This window comes from Propithecus coquereli, unplaced genomic scaffold (assembly GCF_000956105.1).
Source record: "Propithecus coquereli isolate 6110/MARCELLA unplaced genomic scaffold, Pcoq_1.0 Scaffold252, whole genome shotgun sequence".
In the NCBI taxonomy this organism is placed as follows: domain Eukaryota; kingdom Metazoa; phylum Chordata; class Mammalia; order Primates; family Indriidae; genus Propithecus; species Propithecus coquereli.
The window spans coordinates 3,796,789-3,807,703 of record NW_012148086.1 but is presented as its reverse complement, the minus strand read 5'-3'; the positions used below and the strand labels follow the sequence as shown (position 1 = coordinate 3,807,703).

At 38.6% G+C, this 10,915-nt stretch overlaps 1 protein-coding gene across 1 annotated transcript; it reads right to left on the bottom strand.

The window, feature by feature from the left end:
- Nucleotides 1-575: 575 nt before the first annotated feature.
- On the bottom strand, nt 576-10,696 carry LOC105812471 (histone H2A.V). The gene is made up of 5 exons (XM_012646909.1): nt 10,545-10,696; nt 6,615-6,692; nt 4,007-4,120; nt 1,643-1,772; nt 576-905 (listed from the first exon to the last, which is right to left on the bottom strand). The coding sequence occupies exons 1-5, from the start codon at nt 10,545-10,547 to the stop codon at nt 844-846; spliced, it is 387 nt and encodes a 128-aa protein (XP_012502363.1). The 5' UTR covers nt 10,548-10,696; the 3' UTR covers nt 576-843.
- Between the last annotated feature and the right edge of the window lie 219 nt (nt 10,697-10,915).

The window sequence follows — 10,915 nt, the reverse complement described above, 5'->3', positions numbered from 1 at the left end:
ATTAAAGTTGGGATTTTAAGCCAAATGCAGCAAACTTTGATAAATTTAGTATCAATTCCAGGTTAAGACTGAGCTCTGGAGTCAGCCAGATCTAGGTTTGAATTCTAGCTCTGCCATTTTCTATTAGCTGAATGTTTTTTGGCAAATCATTTAGTATCTTTGAGTCTCGGGCTCCACAGCTATAAAATGGGGGTAATGAAATTTCTTGATCAGCGAAGACTTAGTACAGGGCCTGGCACATGGAAAGTTGCTCAGTATAGAATTCAAATAATTCCACTACCTCATTTCAGTCATAAACGTACTTTTCCACATTCTAACATCTCTGAAATTGGGATGTGACTCATAACTGGTTGTGTATCACGGTTTAACTGGCAGTTTTTCTTTGTGGTATGTAAAACATGGTGCTACAGATCAACAGCGTCTAAGATTCAATATAACATGGCATAAGTCATTGTAAAGCTATATCCCCAATTTCTGTTTTAAGATTACTCAGAATAACCAATTTGAAATTTAAAAAATTTCAAAGTCTGAGCAAAATATTTCCAATACATATGAACAGAACAGTTTTGAGACAATTAATTTTGTAAAAAATGGTTTATCAATTCCATTTTTGTATAAAACACACGAGAAACCTGGCCAATCAACACACAACTGTTACCACATGAAAAGGTATTTTTATCAAACTTTGAGTCTAAGAACATACAAATGTTTCTTTTATGTCTACAGTAATTGTCTATGCTTTTCCATTTAACTGTTTTTAAAAATTCCACATATCCCCATTATTTCTTCTGTCCCAGTTACAGTACAATGACGGGGAGGAAGAGGGTTGGTCAAAGCAACCCCCTAAGCAGTTTTCTGCTGTCCCTTCTTTCCAATCAGAGATTTGTGGATGTGAGGGATGACACCTAGAATAAAATTAAAAAAAGTTATTATTAAAAACTTCAGCAGACTACATCGTAACATTTTAGTGCCTCAAGCAAAAAGAGCAATTACAGAAATGGAATTTACTTAAGTCTCTTTTCACATTCTGATCCTAAAGTATTATACCACAGGGTATCCCCAGGGATCTGTGAACCCCGCTAAAACTGTATGTAAACTTGTGTGAGTTTATGTGCATTTTTAGAGAACAGTAACCACAGCTTTCATGAAGTTCTCCAAAAAAGATTAAGAACCACCAACTTACCTCTCACCTTCACTGATCCTGATCCATTTTGATTATTTCAGCCCTTTCAAGGGTATTATGTTAAGCAATTTCTCAAGGTCATTCTTCAAACATAGTTTAAAAGGCATGGGAAATATTTTAAACATCAGGCTTTAAGTGTCACATAGAATTTAGACAAAGAATTGGCTAAAGTAAAAAAATAGGATTATGTATGGCCACAAGGAAAAGAAATATTTATTCAGATCATTACGAAAAGAAGCCTAGAATTATAGTAGACTTGACACCTATGAAATTAAAGTTAATATGCTTTCTGCTTAGCCATTCAAATGCACTGGATTGAAAATAGAGGAGGAGGAGGAGGAGGAGGCAGGAGCAAAAAACCTAAAAACCAAAACCAAATGCACTGGATCATTGATCTGAATGATTGATGTATTGGTTAGAAAGACCAATAACAATCTAGGCTTAAGTAATAATACATACCACCCCCAGCTATGGTGGCCTTGATAAGAGAATCCAATTCTTCATCACCACGGATTGCAAGCTGCAAGTGACGTGGAGTAATACGCTTTACTTTGAGATCCTTGGAAGCATTACCTGCCAGCTCCAACACCTACAAAGCATCCGTGAGATAACACAGCAAATGAAAGACAAGATGTTTAAGGATTCAGTGCAGACTCCCACTTATAGCTAAAAAGATCACTCTAGCATCTGTACATACAACACACAAAATATATTATTTTTCTTTCTTGTATTTCTATACTTTCATAAAAAACTCTCATTACTTCATATGACCCCTTTTATATTCATTCTCTGCAACACAGAAACTTGAGCAAAAACCTGCTTCTAAATAAAAAGAAATTAAAAATAAAGACAAGGAATATTACCCCTCAGCCAAGATTCTAAATATGAACACATTCAGAAAAGTCATATATTTTAATATATCCATGTAGTCTGTTTTTTGCACAGCACTTAATGGCTGGAATTTATTTCTTAACATTTGTAGAAAAATTTTAAAATGTAATTTAATATAATCTTTTATTCACAGTTTTTAACATCAGTGGGCCCTATAATACACAGGCAGTAAGCTAGAAGCCTTTTATTCTATAATGGGATTTTCAACTAGAGGAATTTCAAAGTCCTGGCCGGCCATAAAACTGCATTTTTTTTGGTTTGTTTTTGCCTCCATAAACTATACCGACCTTATTAAACCTTTGATGGAAGTAATTTTAAAAAACTCCACAGAGCCTCCTCATTTAAAATAGAGCAGTGTAAGCCTGGGTGTACATCAGAATCAACTGTTGAACTTTTAAAACCACCTGTACTCTACTCCATTCTCCCTGGGTACTCTGACTGGTCTGGGAGGAGGCCCTGCACCAAGAGATTTCAGTGCAAAGCCAAGGTTGAAAAGTGATCACCCCTCACCTAAACTCTTGGATTAGATTTCAGTATTTTACCTCTACCAAATGACTAAAACTCCAAATTTAAATATTTGGAAAATATGTTGACTGCTTATATATGTGTTGTCTACTCTTAACCTAAAAAACTTTAACCAATGTTCCTAAGGATAAAGAAAATGGGAGCTTAGATGGGACTTGAACATTATGAACCAGAATACCATGCTTCAACATTAGTGAACAAAATGTACACCTTTCTTAAAGAGTCTACAGGTAAACAAGTAAAAACTGATGTTAAGACTGAGAATGAGGTTCTCAACTAGTATCACAGTACCCACACAAAACCCCTTGCTCATGACACAGCAAAGCTGAAACTACCTGGAATTCAATGTTAAATCTCCAGTGGGACACAGATGACTTGGTGAGCTTAATGAAATGACAGCAATAATAACCATCGCACAGGTTAAACCTAAATTCCTCAGCCCAGCTCCCAACCACATCTTCCCCAAGTAAGAAGCTTCCTTCTGTTTCTACCAGATTAGCTGTCTCTACCACCTGATTTGCTTGCTACTCAAATTACTTCCCCAGCCTTGAACATAGTTGAAGGTGTTCCATGATTTCCAATGAATCTTCTTTAGGAGGGGGTTAGGGATAGAAAAAGTGGCAGTCCATGACCCAAGAATTAAGAACTCTTGCCTAATTAACTTATCTTCCTGAAACGTCAAACTGAGTAAGATACAGCATTTCGTATGTACAACCGTGCAGAGAACCAGAAAGATTAGGTTGTTCACCTCTGATATCATAATATATGTGATTTTTACACATCACACTGGCAAACCTTTCGCTCTGTTACCCAAGCTGGAGTACAGCAGTGTGATCATAGTTCACTGCAGCCTCAAATTCCTGGGCTCAAAGCGATCCTCTCGCCTCAGCCTCCCCAGTAGCTAGGACTATAGGCACCGCTGCGCCCAGCTAATTTTTAATTGTTTTTTTTTAGTGATAACGTCTTGCTATGTTGCCCAGGCTGGTCTTGAACTCTTAGGCTCAAGTCATCCTCCTGCCTCAGCCTTCCAGTGCTGGGATTACAGGCATGAGCCACTATGCCTGGCCCCAAATCTTCATAAACTAAGAGGTTGTGCTGTAACTTCACAAATATTGCCTATTGATTATATACACCAGCGTTCACTTAAATTAGTAGTACAGTATTTTATACTCCTTTGTGAGGTCACTTAAAAATACGGATTGTTGGCCCTTGCTTAACTTTAAAAACAAGTATACCAAAGTTCCTTTTGACATTGGCACTGGTAAATAGGCTGACAAGATGCATCTAAAACTGCTCTTAAAGAAACCAACAAGCATGTATTTTTTTTGAACTATATTCCATGAGTTTCAGTCACTTAGACTAGTGAACGTTTTGGATTTCCACATATGACAGACATTCCCCACAAACCTCAGCAGTGAGGTACTCCAGAATCGCGGCACTATACACGGCAGCAGTGGCACCCACCCTTCCGTGGCTTGTGGTGCGAGTCTTCAAGTGTCTGTGGATGCGGCCCACAGGAAACTGAAAGACAGGTGTTTTAGTGGGAAGCAATACAGAGTCTCATCATTGCATGGAGTGTAATCAAAGGCTGAACAATATGGGTAAAGCACATTTTGAAGTCAAACCTATCTGGCAATTAACAGTTCCTAACACCTGTGTATATGTTCTGGTAATCAGTCCCAAATCTTTACCTTTTGCATAATATGGAGAGTTTCATCGCAAAATGAAGAGAAACTATGCTGTGCTGTCATCAACTGCACATTCAACGTGGCCCAGTCATGGAATTCATACCTAGTTTATTCCTTTACATAATAGCCACATGAGACCTGGAACCTTCACTACCTTCGTTGCACCCTACCTCTGTTCTTTACTCAGTTTTAAGAGGTGACCTGATAGCTAAGAAAAATCAGTACCATTCTCTCATTGTGACTTTCTACTTTCTGAGAACAAGGGCACTTTCTCATTTCCAAAGTATTCTAATCCCACTTGTCTGTGCCCTTAACTGTCCCAATCAACTTTCTTACAGACCTTCCTCACCCCTTCACTGCCCCATTATTTCAATACCTCCAATTACTTCCTTTCCACTGGCTTTCCTTCTGCAGACTTCACTGAAAACTTCTCCACACGTCTATGATAACTGCTTCCAGTTACAGTCTAGCTATCACCTTTCCAAAGGCAAAATTTAAACCAAATCCTGAAATCCTTACTTTCTTGTCACCCATTTCTCCCAACACAAATTTCCCTTCTGTTAAACACTATCTTTGAAGGCCAGCAGTGACATTTTAATTATTAAATCTATTAGCCTTCTAGATCTCATCCTGAAGGAGAAAGAGCATTTTATTTTATTTTTTTTGCATTTACACTTATTCTTTAAGTGACTATGAGCTTCTCAAAAGCAGGATCCATGCCTTCCTTCCCTTTGCATCCTTAGCGCCTAGTATGTCGTCTGGCACACAGTAGGACCTCAAAAACATTTCTTCTTAGGCTTCAGAGACTACACAGAGTTCTCATACTATCTCTGACTACTCCCTCCCTCCCTCCCCTTCCCTCTTTCTCTCTCTCTTTCTTTCAAAAACCGTGTGTTTCTGAGGGGTCCACCAATGTCCTTGTGTTCCTTTTTCATTCTCTTAGGTTAGGAAACTGATCCATAGCATGAACTATCACTTTTACATACATGGTCTAAAATTTCTAATTCTATCACCTTAGAAATGTGAACTCGTTTCCAACTTCTGGACATTTTCATATGTATGTTTTAGTGAACTTCAAAATGACTCCACTTAAATTTACCTCTTAACTTGCGCCTACCACAAACTCCTGTTCCTTAGGTTCTAAGCCTAGGCGAAAACTTTGACTTCCTCTCAACCCTATTACCTCTTCACCCATTTTCTGTACACACGTTTTCTATTCCTTCCCATCCCACTCTAAATATGTTACCTTATTCCTACACCACTTCAATAACCCCCATCTGCCTTCCATTTCCCACTTCAAATTAAGTATGTTTCAAATAAACTCTAATTGAGAATTTACATGACACGCTAAAAGACAATGTGTGCATCAAGTATAATATCCCACACTTCCTTCAGTATCATCTGGATCATGTCATTCTCTTGCTCAAACTCCCAATGGTTCACCACAGCACCAAGATGATAAAATCCAAACCTTACAGTTTGGCCTTCCAAATTTCTTGCTTAAGTGTTTCTTATAGGTAGGGAATAATTCTTATCCAGAAAATTTTGAGTTCGTGGATTAAAACTGCAACAGTTCAAATATATGAAGTTTGAAAATATTTTAGTGGTTTTGAGTATATTGCTCGGTCTAAAACTGAGGGTATTAGGAAAATATTCAGAGGATGAATGGATAGTTCAGTACTGTCCCCCCAAATTATATCTCATCCTGACAGTTAATGTATTACTATAAACACCTTCAAAAGAAAAACGATAGCATACCCACCTCAATATGATACAATTTATTAAAGAACCAGGAACATAATTACAATCTTAAAATAATAGATTTTAACAGAACAAAATTACCAAGTTCATTAAGACTCCTTTTTCTGAAACAGGGTCTCACTCTATCACCCAGGCTGAGTGCAGTGGCATGATCACAGCTCACTGTAACCTTGAACTACTGGCTCAAGTAATCTCCCCGCTTCCCAGAAGTTAGGACTACAGGGCTATGCCACCACACGCCTGGCTAATTTTTAAAACTTTTTTGTAGAGACAGGATCTCGATTGTTGCCTAGGCTGGTCTCAAACTCTTGGCCCCAAGTGATCCTCCCAAAGCACTGGGATTACAGGTGTGTGCTACTGTGCCTGGCCTAAGACCTTTTTATAACTTGTTCTTGTTTAGAGGAAGAGAATACACATTTAGATAACTAAGATTTAAGCCTTGACCAATTAATTTCATTAAAGGTCTTAGTAATACAAGTACATTTTTGTAACTGATGAAACATTTATAGGTCATGAATTGCAATAGTAAAGAAAATAACGAACTAGGACAGCATGGATTCACTTACCTGTAGCCCAGCTCTCTGTGAGCGAGACACTGCCTTAGCCTTGGCCTTCCCACTGTCCTTTCCAGCTTTGCCTCCAGCCTAGGTGAAAAAAAGTTTTGAATGAAGAGTTGAACTGCTACTTCAAAAATATTTAGAAACAAAATTTCTTGTAGTTTAAATAGTTAAAAATATCTAGGTGATCTCCTTCCTCAACTGTTAATATACATGGGATATATCACCTTTTATAATTTACATAAAAAGAGATCGAAATTTAAATACCCACTTAAAATGAGATTTCTGAAAATTTGAACGTATTTCTCAATTTTCAAATTGAAGAATCTTGTAAGTCAATATAACTTATTATGCATGCCTGAAATATTTCATAATTAATTTTTTAAAATGTCAACATAACATATATTGCCTTCCACAGAAATGTTTAGAACTTAGCTCTTAGAAAGCATTTTACAAAAAAAAAGTCCTCAAAAAATTAAACAGAATTGCCATATGATCCAGCAATTCCACTTCTAGGTATATATTCCCCAAACTGAACTGACTTAAGCAGATATTGGTACACCCATGTTATAGCAGCATTATTCATAACAGCCAAAAGGTGAAAACAACCCAAGTATCCATTGATGGATGTATGGATAAACGAATGAGGTATATACATACAATGGCACAGTGTTCAGTTTAAAAAAGGAAATTCTGACACAGGCTACAACATGGATGAACCTTGAGGACATTATGCTTAGTGAAATAAGCCAGTCATAAAAAGACAAATACTCTATGACACCACTTATATGAGGTCCCTAGAATAGTTAAAATTCATAGATAAAAAGTAGAATTGCAGTTGCCAGGGGCTAGGGAAGAGGAAAATGGAGAGTTACTGTTTAATACTAGAATTTCCGTTTGGGAAGATGAAAGTTCTAGAGATACATAGCAGTGATGGTTGCACAATATGAATGTACTTAATGCCATTGAACTGTACACTTAAAAATTGTTAAAATGGTAAATTTTATGTTATATATATTTTACCACACATAAAAAGGGCCTTCAAACTCTTAGGGAGTTAAACAAATACTTTGAACTGCTGGAAAATCAGTATTTCTTAAATAATCTTAATGTCCGCTAACAGAATGGTTAAATAAATCATGGTATGTAAATGAAATGGAGTATTACGCAGCCATTGTAACAAATGAGGTACACATATGTACTGATATAGAACTTACAAAACCTATTTCTACCTAAAGAAGGCAAGGTATGTGAAAGTGCAATGAGCTTTTAAGTAAAAATTAGGTATTATAGAGTATGTGTGTACACACACATTTCTAGGAGGTGACACAAACTAGAGAAATTATTTGTCTCTAGGGAGGGAATACTAAGGATCTGACTTAAGAAAACTAATTTTCTCTTTTGTATCATTTGATTTTACCATTTAAACCTATTATTTCTTCGCTGTTAAAAAAAATCAGTTGACAGGATTGGCTGTTTGAGGGTCTATACTTTCAAAGTAGAGCATAAAGCTTTGAAATGGCAATCCCCCCTGTAATGCTTTCCTTAAAAAGTGATGAAAACTAAAATCGAACTTGTATAGTCCCCCTAATTGCATGTCTCAGTGGACTAAATGCCTATCTCCCAAAGTCATATGGGGGGAAAAAAAATAGTAAAGCTTTGGCAGGTATAGAAGCAGGAAAGAAAAATCTAAGAATTAATTAACATTCTTCCTTACGTTAAATAATTAAGCAAGACAAACTGACAGTCTACCAGGGAAGACTGAGTCTCTCTAGATTTCTACCAGGGTGCCTTCATATGTATAACAATATAGCCAGAAATATGGTTTCTCTACTTATAAATAGAAATATAATTTTGATATATTTATAATAGAAATATAGTAATTTCTGACTATGCTGTTATACAAGATAAAGATAGTGTATAACTTTGGGATTTCTGAGGTCAGCTCCATTAACAAGATATTCTCACTTATTCCTCAAATAAGAAAACCTCTGCATCTCTGTTTGCTCTGGTATAAAATATTTAAACACCTCTCAACTGGTACATGAGTCTAATGTCTATCTCCCTATGACTGGATTAGGAAATAAGAACTAGTTATTAACTAAAAGCCACCAAATGCAAAATTCCCCAGGCTTTCCAATTTATACAGTAACTACTCAGCTTAAGCAATTTTATCCTTATTGTTTCAAATCTGGCACATTTGCTGTTTTATCTATTTGCTTTTTAAGGAAGTAGACATATAACCAGGTTTTAAAAACCTCACTACATTAAATGACTATTTCCTAGGTTTGGAGACGCAGATAAAACATATTTCTTATACTTAACAAAAACTTTTAGAAACAAAATATAAGCAATATTAAGATTTTTATTCTATTAATTGAAATAGTATTAACCTGATTAGTTAAGTCTCTTAGTTTAAAAACTACACACACACACACACACACACACACAGACAGAGAGAGAAAGAGAAGGGGGTAGGGAGAGGAAGCTAGAGTACACTTCACTTGGAAAAGCTTGGAAACTAGATACCAAGGTACTTTCATATTAATTTAATAGACACAGGCTCACTTTCCCTCAAGTTGAAAATCTCCTAATTTTTAGCTTATGTTAATGCTTATGTATTTTTAGGTACTGGGTAAGTGGACATAAATATATAGTATATCACTAGAGACTGAGAAACATCTTAAAAACTAGCAATAATCACATGAAAATCATCATCCTGAGCAAATCAATTTACAGATTAAGATGTAATCTGTAACTCGGTTTGTTAAAGTACTTTACTGTAAAGCACTGTAAAATAATAATAAACCATAAATTAGAGCTTGAATGCAATTATCCATAAGGTCTACTCCAGTTCTAAGATCTGAGAATTTTACAATAACCAAACTTTCTGTCCTCTTGATTGGCCAATCTATTTACTGTTAGGTGTTATGTCTATTAAATCCCATACTTGTCATATCAAACACAAGACAAATCATCTAACACTATCCGTCCTATGAGGAATGACAACCTGGGGTTCAGTTTTAAGCAGGCAGCTCTGGTTGAAGTTACCTGTCTTTCGACAGGATACTTAAAGTAGAAATAAATACTGACATAACATTATGTTATTGCATAATAAAAGTATTTCTATCTTTACAATCTTTGATGCAATACACAGTTTAGCACCTTCTCCTTTCCCTCAACTTTTAAATGGAACTAAAGTTCTATTCTTTAAAAGCCGTATGTTTCTTCCCTAAATGTGAAATTTAGAATAAAAAGATGGATAATATAAGACTGAAAATCCCTAGCGGGGGCAAAGGAAGATACTGTTGTGTAACGAAAAACGCAAACTGCAAAGGAGTCAGAAGATAACGGACGTTCATTTCAAACGTATGCAATCACCTAGAACAAACTGTGCGGTTCTGGTCTATAAAACCATTCTTCCTAGCTCAAAAGACCACGAATACAAGCCCCTTTTCGCAGAAAATCTCAAATTTACTACCACGGAGATTACGTAACCAAACATCGCCAAAGACTTCTAACTTGTACAGCGGCATCCTGTTTGACCTCATTCGTGCCAAAGAGCGATCGCGATCACGATAAGAACCAGCACTTGTTTCTACATTTCCAAGCCAGACCCGGCCGCTGGATCCCGGTGTCCTCCTCCTCTCGGACCGGCAGTGCGGTGTCTCTGGCGTCGGGTAGGGACAGACCTGTCCTGCTCCGGACACAGTTCGCGCTCGACACAGCCGGGCCCAGCTCTCACCGGGACGCCCAAATCGGGGTCCGCGGCCCGGGCCTGGCGCCCCCCGGCGGGCGGCTAGGGGCTCGGCCGGACACGGCCCCGACGTCCGCAAACTCCCGACTCCACAGGTAGCGGCGCAGACGCAGGGCCTCCGCGCTCGGCTCCCCAGGCCCTGCCCCAAGGCCCACGCCCCCGGCCCGCCCGGCCGCCCTCACCATGGTCTCGGCGCCGACTCTGCCTCCGCTCGGCCGCGCGCCCTCCCACTGCTGCCCAGCGCCGCCGCTGCCGCTCTTGCAGCACCGACCGCCGCCGCCGGAGCCGGACAATACCCGAGGCCCGCCTCGCACCGCGGCGGCCAATGTCCGCTTGCCTTGCTGGTTTGAACCCCAGAGGCTGCCCAATCGCGCACCTCCTTCTAGCAAAGACTCCGCCCCCCCGGCGCCTCCTCCCTAACGGCTGTTTGTTTTTGCACACGGCACGCGGAGGCGGGGCTTTCAGCCCCAGCACTAAAGCACTCTCCGCCTCTCTCCACGCGCCCGAGCCGACAAACAGAACAATGGACCAGTGAGAGCGGACGCCGGGCGGA

Bases quoted from the DNA above. Each gene is read 5' to 3' on its own strand.
- LOC105812471 (XM_012646909.1), bottom strand. The intron at 4,121-6,614 runs GTAAGTGAATCC...CCTGTCTTTCAG, and splicing joins CACAGAGAGCTGGGCTACAG to TTTCCTGTGGGCCGCATCCA. The intron at 906-1,642 runs GTATGTATTATT...ATTTTATTCTAG, and splicing joins GGCCACCATAGCTGGGGGTG to GTGTCATCCCTCACATCCAC.